Raw genomic sequence first — 20,647 nt, forward strand, 5'->3', positions numbered from 1 at the left:
ATATCCTCCGAAGAGGCAGGCATAGCTTGGGCCTATGCGGGTGCCCATGGCTACTCCTTTCGTTTGGAGGAAGTGGGAGGATTGGAAAGAGAAGTTGTTCAGGGTGAGGACCAGTTCAGTCAGTCGAAGGAGGATGTCAGTGGAAGGATACTGGTAGGTACGGCGGGAAAGGAAGAAGCGGAGGGCTTTGAGTCCTTCGTGATGGGGGATGGAGGTGTACAGGGACTGGATGTCCATGGTGAAGATAAGGCGTTGGGGACCGGGGATGCGAAAATCATGGAGGAGGTGGAGGACGTGGGTGGTGTCCCGAACGTAGGTGGGGAGTTCTTGGACTAAGGGGGACAGGACCGTGTTGAGGTATGCAGAGATGAGTTTGGTGGGGCAGGAGCAGGCTGAGACAATGTGGCTACAGGAGTTGTACACTGCACATAGTCAGTATTACATGTACTGTCATCAGCTAACAGTTTCTCTTCTGATCAATTACATCAAGGCCAAACTATTTTAAAAGAGTCTAAAATGCTTGAAGAAAACACTAAGTATTTACCCACAAGTACTTACACTTCCTGTGTACAGGGTCATGATTTGGAGATGCCGGTGTTGGACTGGGGTGTACAAAGTTAAAAATCACACAACACCAGGTTATAGTCCAACAGGTTTAATTGGAAGCACTAGCTTTCGGAGCGACGCTCCTTCATCAGATGGTTATACGACACAATCACCTGATGAAGGAGTGCCTCTCCAAAAGCTAGTGCGTTTACAATTAAACCTGTTGGACTATAACCTGGTGTTGTGTGATTTTTAACTTTGTGTACAGGGTGGTTTTCTGCCTAAGCATTGCTCTTGTATGTATAAGGATTTCACTAGAAAAATATATACTTCTTTACCAATTTATTTCTTTTATATAAAGTCCTTTCGCAATAACATGTATTTCAGTTACTGAAAATGACTTTTTTTAAAAAAAAAGCATTTCGAGTGATGCAATTTATTGCAGATTCCTGTTCACATATATTTTCTTGTTATAAAATAGCTGCATGTATGTGGACGTAACATTTGTAAGTTTGCAACATTATTTGAAATGGTTAAGTACTTATTTTGTGATGTACTGAGACAGACCAGTGGATCTGCTGTTCTCACATGTTAACTTTTGTTAGTAGAATATAAGAAGAATCCTTTTGTATCTTCTCAGAGAAAGTTGAATGTTACATTTCTATCAGTTGCAGAATAGCAATGCAATTGGTGGGTTCAGATGCTACCATACATAGTGCCAACAAAGTTAGCTTTTGCTAAGGACACCAGCTGAATCCAAGAACTGTATTTTGAGAAAGACCATTCAATCCATCGCGTCTGATAGTTTTGCATATCTAATACAATTTTGTCTGAAAAGGAGCAATATTTAGTTCTCCAGTTTCCAAAGCAATACCAGCTGTGCACTGCTAGTCATGCTCAGTCTATTGAGATCATCTTGGTTCACACTGTGGCAGCATAATTCTTCACTGATACTTACCATAGATATACATTATGGCGATACACATAATACAGGAAATCACAACCAGTGAAAAACTGGCTGCATAGTTATCCATGAGGAGGAGCCAGTAAATGCCAGCCTGCAGCAGACAGACAGAAAAAAGGACATGAATATTTTCTATAAAAACGAATCCATTCTTGAGATGTGGGTTTTAATCATAGCTAGTATCTGTTTTAAGAAAGTAGTACCTCTTCACAGTTACTCTATATAACAATTAATACATTTCAAATTAGCTTTTAATTAAATTGGATAATAAGACACACTTTCCTTTAGTTTTAGATGTTCCTTTTAAAACATTTTTGATTGCGTTTGCACAAATTGAGAACGAAAGGGCTCATAGAGCATTTGAGCATATTAGGAACATATTTGAAACATTAGACACAGATGTAATGTTTTAAAATCTGATACAGGAACAAATTACTCAGAGAAATTAAGAGAGGTTTAAGCATGTGGTTAAAAAATTGCAAAGTCTTAAAGAAAGAAATAATCTGATTAAACATAACTCATTTTTGTAAAGGAAAAAACGGATGATTTATTGCTACATGAAATGTGCCTTAAAATATATTAAGGAATAAACTAATCATGAGAGTAGATCTGATGAATCAAACCATTTCTAACTAGGCCCAATTACGTTTTCTAATATAAGTTGTTGAATGTGGTCATGTTTCTCTGTTAATATGAATGAAATAAAGCACCGAATGGCAAACGCACATTTTCAATAGTCTTACTTGGGTAGTTAGTGGGATTCCCAGAAGAAAGCCAATAATGGCAACTGCCAGCGTCACATAGGATTTTTTCCTACGAATCCAATCACTGCCAATCTCATCAACAACTGCAGTGACCAATGTTTCCAACAGACAAAACTAGGAAGGAAACAAAAGCATTACTATTTATTATACAAGTTATTCTATACCATATATGGTATACTATCTGATGTAAATTATATATTAAATATTGTGCACATATTTCAAAATGATATGTCAATTTATAAAAAGACGATGTATTCTCAATAGATGGTTGGAAGTATTTCGGTAGTGACTAATTGGGGAGTAATTTACCTCAAACTGAATCCTTGGGTCAAATCTCACAAGTATTTACTCTTCCTGTGTACAGTGTGGTTTTCCAACTAAGGACTGCTCTTCTGTGTAAAATGGTTAATTAATCCTTGGAGCTGCTGCAGCTCAGGCATCCACCACACTTGAGTTATGTAAATACAGTGTTACCAAATAAGTGTCCTCAGTGGAGTATTATATGGAACAATATACATTGCAACGTGACAAATACATAAATTACATTATACAGCACAGATACTATTAAGTTTTATGAAGGAAAATTTTATACTGTGCAGTGTAATATAAATTGCAGAATATAATTAAATACACTATGTGGTATAATAGTGCAAATATCACATAGTGTATTTTTGATACCATATACTGTATTTTAACTTCATTTTAGTATAAAGTACATTATTCAATGTAATTTACATTATATAACATAATTCACAGCAACCTATGCTATACATTATGTATACAAACTGCATTTTAAATGAGATAAAACAGATTATATAGTGCATTTTAATTCCTGGTATTCTTATATTAATCCAGCACTGAAGGAAGGAATTCAACCCATCATGTCCATGCGGGTTCTTTGAACAATCTATCTACTTCGTCCCATTTCCCATCCTTTCCCTTGGCTCTGCAATTTCCCGTTCAAGTACTTATCTAATTTTCCTTTGTAAGTCACAATTCGGTGTGCCTTCACCACCCTTTCACTTAGTACATTTTAAATCAATATACACATAAAATAATTTCTCACCTCGTTTTTGGGTTCCTTTGCCAATTGTTGTAAATCTGCATCGCTGGGTAACAACCCATTTGCCAATGAAAACTGTTTCTCCTAAGTCACTCTATCAAAGTCCGTCATGATTCTCAATGCCTCTATTAAACTTCTCTGTCTTTCTAGGTAACTGAAATCCCTCATCTCTTGTCTCATTCTAGTAAAGAAAAGGATTCTCCATCCTTCCTAAAGTATGTTGACCCGATTTGGACACAATATTCCAGCAATTCCGCTGTATGGGGGGAAAAAAGCTGGTAATACCTCAGTACTAACTACAAGATGCCAACATGTAATCTTATATGTATCAAAGTGTACTCTCAGGTGGTGGTTAGAAATGATTAAACATAATATTGCTATTTGAAAATATATTATCTAAATCATATTGGAACCTGGTTGTGAGTAAAATTTTGTGTGGTTATTGATGAGATGTTAATGACATTGATTGTGACTCAGCCCAGGCATCATGTTAATGGTACTGCAGTATAAGTTTTTTTCCTCCCTGGGGCGGTTTAATTTGTTTTTTTATGCAATGAAAGTGGCCTTAGTCTCTGGGCTGATGCCCTAATCTGCACAGCCATGTTGAATCTTTCACAACAGCGTGACAAGTTGTGTCAGGTACTTCTCCATCTCCATGGAAATAAAGTACCGGGCTAATAAAAAAATGAAAACAAAAATATTTTGTACAATGAAAGGGCTGACATTTCTCACCACCTTCATTGTATAAATAGCAGCATAATGCAATATTTATACAATTCATGAATCCAACGGACATAACACTCTTTTAATTTCCTCATGATGTGTTACCTGGTTGGCTTGTATAAATATCGTATCGCAGGCTACCCATGGGTATGATCTTTAAAAAAACACAAGAAATTGGGTGAATTTTTTGCGCTCATTAAGGCGTGGGCTGTCAGTGTTGGGGTGTTCACTTCTTTTCACTCTTCACACTCAATGTCAGCATTAAGTGCTCCCAGGTCAACAACAGCATGGAATAGTTACCCAGTAAAGTTTCCTACACTTTCCCAACTCATGTCTTATATTCTCAATGTCAAAAAATCACCCCTATTATACCAGTCTGACATTTCCACTTTCCACACGAGGCATCACTTTGACCACTGACAAACCACCAAACAGAAGAGATTTCCATCCCATCTGTCTGGGATGCATTTGAGTCAAGGTCCCAAGGGGGAAAAGGCATTTCTGTAAATTCACCATACACCAATTCCTTCAGTCATAAGACATTTTCCATATATACCATTGAATATACAATATTTCATTGCAAAAGTGCTAGATTATGAAGATGAATTGTTTCTTGTTCTATGATGAGAATGTAAATGTCTTCAACAATTCTTAAATCATATTAATGTCAAATTTATCTTAAAACAATTTAATCATGTGAGAACAGCAATCCTAATAATAATGAGATGTGGTTAATGTCATGAAAAATAAAGCATTATTTGAAAATGAAGTCATGATATTTATTACATAGAATTGCACCTATTATATTACACAGAAAAGGCCATTCATCCTGACTGGTCCACAGTGTCAGTTTTGCTCCACTTAGGTCTCATCCAATGCTTTCTCATTTAATTCAAGTAGCATAAAGCCCTATTCTCTGCTCCCTCATTTACTTATTCAGATGCTCTTAAATACATCCACACTATTTGTTTCAACAACTATCTCTTCCCACCACTCTCTGGGCAAAGACGTTTCTTCTTTCTTCGCTTTTAGATCTTCTGTTGAAAGCCTCTTAATTTTGCCTATCCCCACAAGTGAAAACATTTGCTCTGTCCCTGTTCTATAGTAGTTTTCATAATTGTAAATACCTCTATACAGTCCTTTTAAGGTATTACTAATCCATATCATTTTGTTTAGTAATTTATAAGATTATACGCTAAGATTTATGTATATGCCTTTGCTTCAACCCTATTTATGATATTTTCCAAGATGCACATGACTATTCTCTAATCAAAATATAAAACCTCATTAATCTGTTTTGAAATTTCTTTGCTAATTATATGACATAATTTACAACAACGTATGGTGCTTTCAAGTTTCAAGACTGGACCATTGATTTCATGCAAAACACAAGATCTAACCATTTCTTCTCCAACCATGCAAAACAGCCTTGGTTTATTTTTAAGTAGAGTCACCTCATTGAATTTCATTGAAGTTTCTGAAGTGTACAAAACCAAAGAGAAAGAAGAAAACTATACTCTGAAGGCTTGCCCCCAGGGTGTTTTATCCAAAGCAGTTTTCATCAGTCTGTCTATTCTTTGTTCTAATTGAAATCTGCTACTCAAGGGAACATTGTGTCAAATGCCACTTACCTGAGTACCCAATCCCAGCAGAATCAACATGAAGAAGAAGAGAAGGGACCAGAAGGGTGAGATCGGCAGCAACGTCAGGGCTTCTGGGTAGGCCACAAAGGCCAGTCCAGGACCATGATCTGCTACTTCCGACACATTGACCCCCAGATGTGCAGCCATGAATCCAAGAATGGAGAAGATGACAAACCCAGCGTAAATACTGGTCGCGCAGTTGGTAATACTGATAATAATACTGTCCCTGCAGCAGCAAGAAGAAAAACAGTAACAGATGGAAGTGAGATTATGAGTATGACTTAAGGGATTAAAGCAATGAGAGAATTTAGCATCAAGCACGTTTCACGCACCATTAACTACTATTATATCACACTTTAAATGAGGGTCTGAAATGGAGCAGTGTCTTTAGCAGTTCTCTGCCAGATATGATAGAATCACTCCAACTGGCCCTTTAGCTTTTCCATGCTATCTTAATGGCTGTTTGTGTCCTTCAATATGACCCCTTATAATGTCCATGCTACCTCAGGCCCCTTTTACCCAATGTCCACTCTATACATAACCAGTGAGCCAATAACATGTTGTACTATTCAGAGAAAAAAAAATTCACAAACTCTCCTTTGTTTAAAACAACAGCTTTTCCAATACCCATATAAAAATATCAATTTGAAAGATCATTAAAGTATCAATAACACTTCACACTCCTTAATCTTGTCCAAATAACACTGAGACATTGAGAAGAGATCTCAGTTAGAGTGACTTATCACAACCATTTAAGGATGTCAATTAAAATCAACAATCCACTTCAGCTGTCAAAGCAGAAAGCTCTGGTGAGTGAATGCAGCCAAGCACATTGCTTGGTGATCTTGTTCAGAGGCCCAGGCCTCATTAGGGAGGCTTGTCAGTTAAAAGCTTGCAAACGTTGGATAGTTGCCAAAAGTAGTGGCTGCAGCAGTAGCGTAACCTGAATATCGATGGGATCAAGAGGGGAGAAACAACGTGATACTTAAATTGGTCTATGACTTGCACTTTCTGGATAATTCACTGCATGCACCTGCATTGCTTTTCAGATCTGCTTCCCCAAACAGCTCTAAATTTATACACTAAAATATGCATAAAAGCCTCAAGCACAATATGCACCAATCATTGATTATTCATTTTGAAATACATCTGCAACGAATAAATGAATTACAATAATATTAGGAATAAATATCAACATGTAAAATTAGCACATTGTTGTCTGCTGTCATCAACAATCATAAAAATATGGTTATTAGAATCATAGAATCCCGAGTATGGAGTAAATTACTGCAGATGCTGGGATCTGGACTGAAAACAACCAATGCTGGGGATCACAGCAGGTCAGGCAGCATCCATGGAGAGAGAGCAAGCTAACCTTTCGAGTCTAGATGACTCTTCATCAGAGCTGAGGTGAAGTGTGGAGGGGACAGCATTTATGCTACAGTTTTTGGGGGTGTGCTGGGGGGTAGTGTGTGTAGGGTGCTGGTGGAGAAAGGATGTTGATAGTTCAGATAAAGTGAGTGGATTGTGAGAATGGCAGAACAAAAGCATGTCTCCTGCCAGACTTGAAAGGACAGACAGTCTGGGACAGAGGGAGGGGAGAGAGGACATGATAACAGAATGTAACAGTTAAAATTTCACAATTGTGAAGGTGCTGAACTTAATATTAGGTCCAGAAGGCTGTAAAATGCCTAATCTGAAAATGAGATGTTCCTTCAGTTTGCAATATGTTTCACTGGAACACTACAGCATGCTGAGGACAGACACGTGGACATGTGAGCAGGACTCTGTATTAAAATGACCGGCTACGGGAAGGTTGGGGTCATGCTTGTGCACTGACCAGAGATGCTCCACAAAGCAGTCACCCAGTCTGCATTTGGTTTCTTCAATGTAGAGTAGGCCACACTGGGTGCAGTGAATACAATACATAAGATTGGAGGAGGTACAGGTGAAATGCTGCTTCACCTGGAAAGACTGTTTAGGCCCTTGGACGGTGAGCAGGGAGGAGGTGAAGGGGTAGGTACTGCACATTCTGCGGTTACAGGGGAGGGTGCCATAGGATGGGAGGGTACGGTGTTGGTGGTTGTGGAAGCAGTGTGGAAACAGGCCATTCAGCCCATCAAGTCCACATCACCCCTCCAAACAGCATCCCATCCAGACCTACAGCCCTACCCTATCACCCGCATGGCAAACCGACCTACCGTGCACATTGCTAGACACCTTGGGCAATTTAGCATTGCCATTCCACCTTCTTTGGACTTAGAGTCATAGCAATGTACAGCATGCAAAAAGACCCTTTGGTCTAACTCGTCCATGCCGACCAGATATCCTAACCTGATGTAGTCCCATTTGCCAACACTTGGCCCATATCTCTCTACACCCTTCCTATTCATGTAAAACTTGAAAGGGTTCAGAAAAGATTTACATGTATGTTGCCGGGGTTGGAGGATTTGAGCTATAAGGAGAGGCTGAATAGGTTGGGGCTGTTTCCCCTGGAATGCTGGAGGCTTAGGGGACACCTTATAGAGGTTTATAAAATCATGAGGGACAAATAGGACAAATAGCCAAAGTATTTTCTCTGGGGTGGAGAGTCCAGAACTAGAGGGCAAATGCTAAGTGAAAACATGTTAAATTGGGACACCCACCAAAGTTTTATTTCATCGTTAAGATGTGCAGTTCTGAAGGAGTCATACTAGACTGGAAACATTTAGGGTGAGAGGGGAAAGATATAAAAGGGACCTAAGGGGCAACGTTTTCATGCAGAGGGTGGTGCTTGTTGTTAATTATAGAACGCTCTAGCTGTATTTACCATCATTATGTATCCTAATACAGTGAGGTTTTGTAGAGCAGTGCGTAGTGTCCCTGCCTTAGAAGTTTTAGATTTGTGTCCCATTCCATGACTTGATGGCTTTGGAAGGTGCATTCCATAATGTCGTGAAAAGGTTTGATTGTTAACTTAGAAATCCATATATTTATAGCATAAAGTAAGAGCACTCTTCTTGTCACTCAAACTGTGCGGGGGGTAGCTGCATCATAACTTCCCATGTGAACAGCTCTTATTTTGTTTTGATTGACTGCTGCGTTTGGTTTCTTCAATGTAGAGTAGGCCACACTGGGTGCAGTGAATACAATACATCCTAATATCCTAATATCTCTGTAACTATTGCATCTTTGGATGCAATCATATATGTCCCATGCTTGCAGTAGTACTGCTGTCTGGATTACCTCAATAGTGTTTCGATATTAACACTTTTTAAAATCTTTGGAATGTGGGCATTACTTGTCAGGCCTGTATTTGTCACCTATCCTTACTTGCCCTTGGGCTGTGTGGCATACAAAGCTTTTTCAGAGGTCAATCGAAGGCACATTACTGCAGCTCTGGAGTCAGTAAGGATGTCAGATTTATTTCCCTGAAGGGTATTAGTGAACCAGAACAACAATCAAGAATGATTTCATGGTCACTATTACTTAAACTAGCTTTTAGTTCTCGATTTAACAACTGAATTTAAATTCTACCAGAGGATGTGGTGGAATTTAAGAGCTAGTCCCCAGAGCATTAGCTTGAGGCGTCTGGATTAATAGTCCAGTCAATCAGCTACTATGTCATTACAAGGAGTTTGTTTTGCAAGGAGCAATGTTTGTATCATCCAGTATTAAAGTTGTACTTGTTTCAAAGAAATGTGATTGGCAAACTCTATTCTAAACTCTGCATGAACATATAAAATGCAAGTCTATCAAAAAGAAAAAAAAATCTGGAATGGCACTACAGCAAGTAAGATGTATCGCTCTTGTGGGTGTTCAAACTAAAGAAATTAAGAATGATTTATATTGAAGTTATATCTTCTCGTTTTCAATCCATGTCATAGCATTTTTCAAAGGATTGCTTCATTAAGATTAAACAGGAAGAGACTGCTTTGTTTTTCGCAGTTCCTTCTTTGCATTATTTCTTTCCCAACTCAGTCTTCAGTGCAGTCTAATCATAGAAAAATAACAGGCCATGTTCATATGAATTTACATACTTAAATCAACCATTAATTGGGTCTAGACTGAGAAACTTGGTTTCTCTTGATACTAAGAGCAACCAAGAAAATTTAAACCTTTATGAAGCTTAATATATTTTAAAAACTAGATTTCTCGACACTAAGCATCAGGGGTAATGTGAGTTGGTGGGAATATGCTGTTGAGAAAAGGATCAGCCTTTATCATATTGAGAGATGGAAGAAACTTGAGGGGCCTAAAGGTGTATTTTTGCTCCTTTGATTCTATAACAAATTAGGAATTAAAATAACATGCTGTATTTGTTCTGTACTTGACAATACACGCTAACCTGTAGCAATTATTGTGGAACTTGTTGTATGAGGCCATGGTTATCAGGCCACCCCAGGCACATCCGAGGGAGTAGAAAATTTGGGAAGCCGCATCACCCCAGACCTGAAATAGAATGAAAAAAAAAGAGTCTTAACGATTTATAAAACATAGCAGCAAAGACATTTGCTTAATTTTCTGTGAGGACTCTCCTCCTCAGAATTTTTCCCCACATACTAATCCTTACAAGTAGCAGATACTCCACACTGGAAATGTGCCTTCACAATCAGTGCACGATCTAGCAATCCTTTTCTGCACTCAAGTCTTTTTAAAAATAAATACATTGTCTCCCATGTTTATTGCTTAATTCAAACTGAATTTATCTATTTACTCAGGACAACATCAATAACAACTTGACCATCATTTGTCAGGGCTATGTTGTAACTGGTCATTTTGACATTGGCAGTAGCATCCAGGGTTAACATACTTTCCCAGATTGGGTGAAATCTTCGAGTTCAGTGAGGGTAGAAAATGGTGGGAACAAGTTGAACTGCATTTCTGCACTTCATTTCTGGTGGTGACCAACTCACGACCGCCAAGCGTATAGCTCGCTGAAGTCGAAAATTCCATCTATTAATATGCCCTACTTCTGCTTAGCACCATCACTGATTTCAATAACCAGATTGAAATTCAGCACAAGTATGGCAGTCAAGACCATAATTACTTCTTCCAACAAATGTTGAAATGATGTGTTCTCCTTTAAGATTTCCTACCATTGTTGTATTATGGGATGTTGGGGAAACTGCAAAAGTTGGGCTTGTTGAAATTGACTTCACTTTTCTCTCCCAGTGAATTGGTGACTGGTCTCCATTCAGTCTTTTGCCTCCAGTAGTAAAATGCACACTGAACGTGTTACAAACCATACAGTATAATGCCATCAGACAGTCTTCAGGAATACAGGAGTTTTCTGACTGGATTCTGATGATGCTGCAAACTTTGTGGTCGACTCACCTTTGCATCTAAGATCTTGTCCCACTGAGGCGTGAGATAGTACTTTATGCCATTGACAGCACCATCCAAAGTAATTCCACGAATAAACAGAATTGTCAGCACAACATATGGGAATGTTGCTGTGAAGTACACCACCTAGAGAAAACAGCAGAGTAAGTATTCATGCTGGGTACGGCAAGATGAAGTAATATATGATTGTCACTCCTCATTGAGCAGGATTAATGCTCGCAATAATGGAGAGAAAGAGCAATACGAAAGACAAACTGAATCCAAAATTTATGCTCAGCAGGCTCCAAAAATTAGTAGAAAGTAACCACTACTTGTGGAGAAAGGAAGTTTCTTCCCATTCTAAAATATGAAGTGGACCATTATAAACTATGCTTTGCAAAGCTTCTAAGTAAAACTCTGAGAAACAGTAGTGGAATGTGCCCACTAGCCCCTCAAACCTTGAGGAGCTCTCTGTAACTCTGGCTCATCACAGACAACACAACATTTGGAACGTGCAGTCATCACCTATCCTTCTGTACTTACAGTCTCCTCCTGTTACCACATTATGTTTCATTCCTCCAGGTAACTGGTGCTCTGTGCTGCGGTGTAGTAGTCAGTTTGCACATCCACCCTCTGCAGACATTGCCCACATCTATACAGGCAGCAAAAACGTTATATCTGTTGGGTACAGCCTCAGGCGATGCTCCTGTAGCACTGTATCTGTGATTTCCTTAATTTCTAAACTGGGAGAGTATATTCTCTAATTATACTCCAGAAAGTGTCTGACTGTTGTAAACTTGTTGAAACTGAGGAATGCAGAAAATTGTTCAGCTATTTATTTTCTTCCTTAGATCTTTCTCACCATTAATTAAGGGATCAACCAAACAACTGGGAAGGATGTTGACTTACTGACCCCTTAAATTTGCAAGCATGTGGCTACTGTTTGGCTGTGGAGAAGTTTCACAATGCATTATCTTATATTAATTAATCTTTATTTTTCCATTAAAATTAGCCTGTGCTCACCCTCAAAGTTGCAGCTGACCTACTCCTGACCCTTTCTTTAGGTGATACGGTTAAATGGGTGTTACTGAAGTGGCTGTCCCATGATATATTGAGTCATATAGCTTAGAAACAGGCCCTGGACCCAGCATGTCTATGAGGACCAACTAACACCAAACTACAGTAATCCCATTTACATGCACTTGGTCCACAGCCTACTATGCCTTAGCATTTTAACATCCCACATACTTTATTTATTCAAGGAAAACTAATTCAAGTGTGCATTGAGCAGTCAATCTGAGGTGGCCCATTTTATGATCACAAGAACTGAAACTGCAACATAGTGCCTTGCCTTTGCTTGGGCTTGTAGCTAATGCAGCTCAGACTTGAGCTGATGATGTGAGGAACCAGCAGTGAGAGTCAGGTTTTTATCACCATAGGAACTGATGTGAGCTCAAAATGTCACCAAGTGGTAATCATGAAAGCATTGGAACTTTGAAAAAAAAGCTGAAGGAGCGATTTTCACAATTGCTTGTGTAAGTTAACACTTGGGTCATCATGCAAGGTGCATAAAATGTCATTTGCTGTTTTTGGATTTTTGATAATGATGAGTTTAACATTACTAATATGCTGCTAATTTTAATGTAAGTTTCCAGGCCCTTTTATTTACAGAGAGAATTGAAATTGCTCACACCCTATAGCCATGCTTAGTATTACTGCGAGATATCTGACAACATGGAACATATTTTGATTTGATACCTTTCCTTAGTTCAGCACAGTTTTGAAACATGTTGAAATGCAGATTTGAGTGTGGTATTGGGAGAAATCAGATTGGTCACAGTGATACATAAGAAGTCCAATAAATTACCCTTTAATCTATAAAATGCCCAGGTAACTATTTCTCTTGTATCTTTCTGTTAATATTGTAGTTTAGGGCAGAAATGTTTCGGGTCCAAGTTCAGAAATGAGCTGTTTTCTTGGATACATTGTTGGGAAGAGGTGTCTCAGCAGGAAGAATCTATCTGCTTTGGCTTCTACTGACTTCTTTGGGCTGGATTTAATCCTGTCCATCATGTCAGAGAACATGGTGACTGAGTCTACATGATCATATCAATTTTCCAATAACAGGAAACCATCTTATGTTTAAGTTGGACCTGCCAATGTGGTCCATCGCTCACTTATGGCACGATGTCAATTAGGCTTATTTTGACCCAACTGACATTAACTATTCCTGAATTTAGTGATGAGTCAAGAATTAAATGTAAACAGCATAGATTTCCTCCACTTAATGCCTGATCGAGACACTTGATGTTAGGATGTGGGTGGCCTCTGAAAGTGACCGAACTGCTCCAGCCTCTCCTCCCAAGACTCCCATTCCTGCTTCACTTACCTGAGTCCAGGGATCCATCGATGATCTCGGAAGTACTACCAGCAGCAACCACCACTCCTGCAGGCACTGCTAAATATCCCTGAATACTGGAGGAGGCCCAACTCTAGCCAGTTAATTGCCAAATAGACACCTAGTTTCCCCAAAGAGGTGATGCAGGTTTCCCAATGGCTCCTCAACCAGTGGAATAGGATCAATGTCAGCAACAATAAATTCCACCTGACATATCCGATTTGTACAGGTTCAGGGATGAAGCCTCCACCTGTCAGTCCTTGTACAGGAGAAGTGGGGCCTGTTAAGGAGATTCATCTTATAACCTGTAAAATTGCTTCTGATCTGGAAACGCTAGTTTTTCCCTCTTTAGAAGCCACTATCACTCCAGTTCTTCCTCCCCTCTTCTTCCACTAAATAGGTTTCCTTAAGCTGCAGTCAGCTACACCCGTACTTCAAGACATTGTGCTGCCATTTGTGTATTTGTAAATATGAACAGTGCACTTACTTTTCCTGAAGACTTGACTCCTTTAATGAGGCAGAGGAAGACCACAACCCAGGCTACAACTAGGCAGCCCAGCAAAGGCAGGCGAATCTCCCCAAAATTACCAATGCCGTTGGATATCCTCAGCACATAGTAGCTGTCAATAAATATGACCACAGTCAGTCCAAATTCCAAGGCCAGCGTATTGTTTTCACCTCCATCAAACTCACATGTGACTTTTCTGTAACTTACCTTGGTCTCAGCTTCTACAGAGAACTGGGATTTTTGAAAGAAAAACAAATTAAGACAACATCGCAATAAGAAACAAATACTTATAGCTGATTTCGCCATTAAAAGGGGAGCACAGCAGGTAAAATACTATAACCGTTCATGGCAATAACAGCTGACACATTTTCTTCAACCTTCGAAAACGATATTCCACACCCAAACTCTCAATAGTTAAATCATAAGTATATTCTATGGGCAGGATTTCCGATAAACAACAATGTTGCAGAAAAGATTTATTGTGCAGCATTTAAAATATGCCAGTGGTTGGAATTGTCACTATGCATCCATATACTCTTAGTCCTAACAGGCCTTAAAACCTGGCAGGTGGATACCTATTCTGGGAGAAGTTTGGGTGCTGGAATGGTTCCAAGTCAGTGACAGCTTTAGAGTCACGCTGGGATCCACATCTGCTGGTTTGCAGATCAGAATACCTGCTTTCACTCTGTGTACTTGGTTGACTATTCCTCAACAAGATTGTGGAACAAGCAAACTCTCAGTCTGGGAAAGGTTTCTGTTCCCTCCACTATCCTTATCCCCTGCCCCCTCCCACAGTATACACCCTCTGACCCAGGAAAGCCTATTTGCAAATTCTGCAGAAACAGGAAGAAACTAATGGGTTCTGGTGTAATTTGGTCCTAGCATAATTTATGTTTCCTTGGCATCAGATTTGACACCCCTGTGTTAATGGTTTTTAAAATGCATTCAGAATGTTTCTTTTAATCAGGCTGGCTATCCTTACTATATTTCTAAAGCTAGCCATTTCAGTAGAACACATTACAATCAATGGCAAGTGACTCAGTAGTTCATTTCTTTACACTGACATTTCACAAAGATCAGCAAATAAGATACTTAACCCGGCTCCTGTCCAACTAACCCAGGGGTATATTTTATCTTGATGACTATTTCAACAGATATGGGTATAAATGGTATTGGTAAAATGATATGAAAGATGGGAAAGCATCAGATTTTGACAACACCAAGCCTGCAGAGCGGTACATTCATGGAATGTGGGTATCATTGGTTAGGCCAGCATTTATTGCCCCTTCCTTCTTGCCCAGAGAGAGCTAAGAGTCAACCTGAGGGAGACTGGTGCAGGTGCACATTCTAATCCCCATGAAGGACGTTTTATGAGACACCCATTGTTCAGGCAATGGTCAACAACAGGACTAAATCTCTAACTTCTGAATCAGAATCTTGTAGTTTTTGATATTCTCCATCATGATCAAACATTCTGAAATTCACGCTGTGGTAATTTATTTTTGTTTTTGACCCACAAATTAATTACAGATTATTTAATCTACAATAACAATGTTACTGATTAATCTGCTGAAGACCCATTCAGGGAACTGGGATCAAATTAAATACCCCCAAAAAATGGTCAAGGACTCACAATGGAACAGTAATCTGCAATGCAGTCAGTGCAACTTTGTGCCCTACTTATTTCAATGATTTCTGTACTTAGCCAGTGTTAACTACACAGTTGATCACCTAGATGCAGCAGCAGATGTACAACAATATGAGTGGCTAACATCACTTAAAGCTATCATGCATTGCTTATGGTTAGCTTGCACCTCTTAGAGGGGATGTGCAATATGTGGTGGGACCAGTCACTGGATGTTATGGTTGGAGGTAGCTGAAAAAAGTGAAAAATAACTCAATGGGGAGAGAACAACTACCATTCGTAGGCATGACACTGGAGTAAAAGTCCTTCAGGCACTGGTCTGGGGAAGGAAGGTCTCTAGACACACCATCAATGGATAGAGTCAAACTCTAAGGACCTGGAAGCAGTGTCAAAGAGCTCAAAGATCACACATGAATGGTCAAGGTCAATGAATATGTCTTCAAATAACTTATCACATCAACTACCTGAGTAGCTCAGCTATTGCTTAAGTCACCATCTCCCCATCATTGATCTGCCAAGAAACTCTATCTACCATGAAAATTCATACACTTCCCTGCAGCTTAACGCTGTTCCGTTTCTCACACGCACATCTCAGTTTGTACACACTGTCAATTAGTCAACAATGATTGCATTATCAACCAAGTGGGCTACACAACACATTTTCCTCTTTCATTATAGGGCAGAGCGGTACATTCATGGAATGTGGGTATCATTGGTTAGGCCAGCATTTATTGTCCCTTCCTTCTTGCCCAGAGAGAGCTAAGAGTCAACCTGAGGGAGACTGGTGCAGGTGCACATTCTAATCCCCATGAAGGACGTTTTATGAGACACTCATTGTTCAGGCAATGGTCAACAACAGGACTAAAACCATTGAAGATAACCACATCCTCATAATTAATATTACTTCTTGTATCCCACCTCACCCCGTCATCTCAAACATTCTTATGGCATCCAAGCTGATGAGGGGTGGTGCAAGCATACAACTCTGAATTTTCTCCTCTCCACGCATCCCAACCTCACTCTGACATTTTTTTCCTTTCTGACAGTCAAGAGATGCAGGCTACCTAAGGCAGTGGAGGAACTCCATTACGAGTGATAAAGAAGACATTGCTTCATCACTTGATTTTCATTTGCAGCAGACACTGGCACTGACCTTAACTGAAAGACAGGATCTGTACCTGGGTGGGCTGCAAACAGCATATGGACATGCTCACTGACAGGCAAAGTTACAGATGAGGACATTGCTGGGGTAGTCTTTAGAGATACACTGATAGATATGCACAGTGCATTGGGAAGCTTGCAGGAATGTCACCAGCTAATGTGAGGGAACATTGAAGAATTGAGCATCAGCTTGGCACAGCTTGGAGCTCATTCGTTCCAGTGTGAAAGTGGTGACCAAATTTATGTACACACTTGTGGAGCCACCCAAAGACTGAATAAAATACCGAAAGGTTAAGTTGCTAATGCTTGTTGCTATGCAAGCTCCGACAGCTGATGCCTTGGTAGCAGTGTGTGCAGGGTGGCCCAACAGTCCAGTGATCTTTCCTCCAATTGATGGTTAGAACTGGCTAGTAGTCCTTGCTAGTCCCTGTCAGCTAGCTAGCTTAAACTGTGTGGTCTCCAGCCCAGAGCTACTTGAGGTCATCCTCAAAGACCATCTGTAGGCTTTTCCATTGGAATTTAACATCCTCCCATCAGCCATTTTACAGCCACTGTGAGAAAACTGTTAAGGCAAGCAAAGGAACGTGGCATGAAAAAAATGCAGAAGGATGATAAAGATATGCCAACGGTCCACATGACGTGAAGAATGTTGATAATTAGATGACATCTGCATGCAACATGGCATAATTATAAGATATATATGTTTTGGTTTCAGATGTTTATTTTTGGTGGCTTTTAATGTTGCACTTTGGCCAAGTAGTGGCTATGATGGCCAGTAGCAGAGTTAAAAGGAAATGTGAGACAGTTGGTGAACAGGGAATTGATGCTGCAGTTACTGCTATTGTAGTCGGGTGAGTCCTTCATGGGCAGCTGGGCAAAAACGTAAATCTCTTGCTCTCGTATACCTGGTGGCAGGAGCTGTCCCTGATGAGGGAATCAGGAGACTACAATAAACCTAAACACCCACACTTCTGAGCACTATAGAGTTTGCCCTGAGTAGGCCAAGGAGTGAATATATTATTTCATTATGGCAAATTGAAACATTAGCTCTGTGACCAGCAGATAGCCCTTCTCACCCAGTAACCACCCTATGGTTGCCTTGGTGGTTCAAATACAAGTGGCACAATCGACTGTTGCCAAATAAAGCCTTTATGGCTCATGCCAGGATACTGATTACTGATCTTCCACCCTCACTATGGTAACATACTAGCTGGATGTTGAGGGAGTGGAACCCTTTCTGTTCCATTATAGGGGAGAGGTGAGATCTAATGTCTACAAAGTGACATGTGTGCAGACAATAACACCCTATAACATGAGGAAGTTCGTAATTCTTGGAAGGTTACTTGCTCACTCTGCCTGTTTATCACTTGCAAGTCAAAATTAAGTGTTGCCTGCTTTCTTTAGATTTCAAGGTTCATCTATCTTGATGTTGCAACATTAGATGCCAAACTGTGAATGTTGCAAATATCTCTAATTCTCATCTAGAAGAACCCATGGATATAAAAAAGTTTAATGTCACAGGCACTGAGCATAAAATCATAGAATTTTACAGTACAAAAGGTGGCCATTCTACCCATCATGTTTGTACCAACCCAAAAAGAGCTACCCTGTTAGTCACATTCTCCAGTCCTATCTCCATAGCCCTCTAACTTCATCACTTTCAAATATATATCCAGCTCTTTTTTGAAATTGTGTATGGGGTCTGCCTCCACCCCTTTCACTGCCAGCGCATTCCAAATCCTAACAAATCTCTGAGTAAAGAGGTTTCTCTTCATCTCACTTCCAGCTCTCTTGCTGACAATCTTGCAACTGTGACCCCCCGTTACTGACACACCAAATAACATAAATATATCCTTCTTTACCCTGTCAAAATTGTTCAGAGTTTTGAACACCTCAATAAAGTCATCTCTTAAGCTTCTCTGCTCCAAAGTGAATAAGCCCAATTTTTCTCATCTTTCCTTCTATCCAAAATCTCTCATTCCTGATATCCTTCTAGTAAATCCCCTTTGCACTCTTGATAAGCCGTTAGCATCCTTCCTTAAATAAGATGCCCAGAACTGAACACAATGCTCCAAGTATGGTCTGACCAATGATTTATCAAGGGGTAGCATCACTTCCTTCCATCAATACTCTGTATTGATATTATAGTTTGGCTGCAGCAGGTGGACTATTTCAGTGAAGATGTCCTTAATGGAGCATAAAGGTCTCATATACTGCTCCTCAATGCTACTTCAATCTGTAATCAGTTGATATTTCCAAAACAGAACTGCAGTTGAACATGTTCTGCAATGTGAGTTTAAGAGAAACCATTATACAGTGTGTAGGACATTGAGGAATGTCATGATCTGCCTGCTCTGCATACTTCTCATGGGCATGCATACATGACAATGACTGCATCAGTTTGATGTCATGCACTGCACAAATGTGTGCCTGCAATTGACACCACATTAGAGCTCCAGGGAGACTGGTGGCACTCAAATGCTAACACACCCAACCTCTCGCTGTCTGATTTCAAGCAATCAGAGAATAGAGATCAATAACAATCTCCAATCCAATCAGATTGCTGTTAAACATTAATGTAGCTGAATGATTTATGGTGGGGAAATGTTTCAACAGAACTATGGCTTCCTTCATTTTAATAGTACAGAGAAAATCCTGTAAAAACATACTATTACTTCCAGCTATTCAATAGCTGGTTGACAGATAGCTGTTTGTTTCCAGCAGCAAACCAGTCAAAAGGCTCTAATCTCTTCTGTGTTCAGTTAGTATTGACTTAGAAACATTGTTTTGTTTCACTTATCAGTTACAAATTCCATTGTAATTCTTCTGTTCAGTTTAGAACGAACTAATTGTTGTCATTCATTGCCTTGATGCTTTCCATATTGATATGCAGGAGGCATTCTAACATCAGCTGTTATTTTTAGGGAAAAAGTATGCACAGTTCTCAGCTGCACAGCGGTGGTGAGGAAGCCTGTTCCATCTACCTTTGACAGAATCACTGTCAGGATGGTATGCTGTTCAATGTCTACCAGAACACAGGTTTGTGCCTCTGATTATCCCAGAAGGGATGAACACCCAATCCTACAGCTGCCATTAAAGGTGGAGTGAAGAACACGGTATGATCAGCACAGAAGAGACTAGATTTGCTCTCAAGGCATACACTATTCTTTGGTGATAGAGATGCAGTAACAGAGAAAATTTTATTTTCTTCTTGGTACAGAAGGGTTTTTATTTATAAACAATTATTTAATATGCACAGGAACTAAGAAACAGTGTTCCTAAGACCAATCCACATGATCTCATGATATCTCATGTTCTCTTGCCACAGCCTTGGACTTCACAGCCTTCTGAGCTCCCACGCAGAAATCAACAGGAAGCTGAGTGAGCAATTAGCAATCTCAGTCATGCAATTAACCATTCTGCGATCACAGTCCCTCTTAATGCTGTCAAAGCAATTTTGAGAACTGAAGCAATGATAAATATTTGCCTCATGCCTTGGTTGGTAAATGAGTTGCACAGTATGATGCAAATCTTACAGCCAAAAAGACTCCAGGTTCAAACCCTAGTTTGATGCCTGTTGCTGAGTTCACTCGTTTCAGCTTGAGCAGCGAGTAGGAATGGCATTTCAATTATACTCGACTCCCCAACCCAGTTAGTGAGAGGGAAATAAAATTTAGCCAGAATTCTGGTTCATAATTGAATTCTATGGTCTTAGTCCGAATTGGTGTGTGTGTGGACTTCATAAGGGCACAATCATAACGTCCCACTGGTGACTAAGCCTATTGATACACAGGAGAAAGTGAGGTCTGCAGATGCTGGAGATCAGAGCTGAAAATGTGTTGCTGGAAAAGCGCAGCAGGTCAGGCAGCATCCAGGGAACAGGAGAATCGACGTTTCAGGCATAAGCCCTTCTTCAGGAATGAGGAAA

At 39.8% G+C, this 20,647-nt stretch overlaps 1 protein-coding gene across 1 annotated transcript in view; it reads right to left on the reverse strand.

Annotated features, from left to right (window-relative positions):
* The window catches only part of slc6a9 (solute carrier family 6 member 9), a 241,873-nt gene that overhangs the window by 15,765 nt on the left and 205,461 nt on the right, over positions 1-20,647 (reverse strand). The window contains exons 7-12 of the mRNA XM_043699069.1: positions 13,893-14,025; positions 11,020-11,154; positions 10,031-10,134; positions 5,692-5,929; positions 2,254-2,388; positions 1,505-1,604 (exon numbers count right to left, since the gene is read on the reverse strand). Coding sequence (XP_043555004.1) covers positions 1,505-1,604; positions 2,254-2,388; positions 5,692-5,929; positions 10,031-10,134; positions 11,020-11,154; positions 13,893-14,025 — 845 coding nt within the window. The remainder of the gene's footprint in view (positions 1-1,504; positions 1,605-2,253; positions 2,389-5,691; positions 5,930-10,030; positions 10,135-11,019; positions 11,155-13,892; positions 14,026-20,647) is intronic.

The sequence above is a fragment of the Chiloscyllium plagiosum genome, chromosome 11 (assembly GCF_004010195.1).
Source record: "Chiloscyllium plagiosum isolate BGI_BamShark_2017 chromosome 11, ASM401019v2, whole genome shotgun sequence".
Lineage (NCBI taxonomy): Eukaryota > Metazoa > Chordata > Chondrichthyes > Orectolobiformes > Hemiscylliidae > Chiloscyllium > Chiloscyllium plagiosum.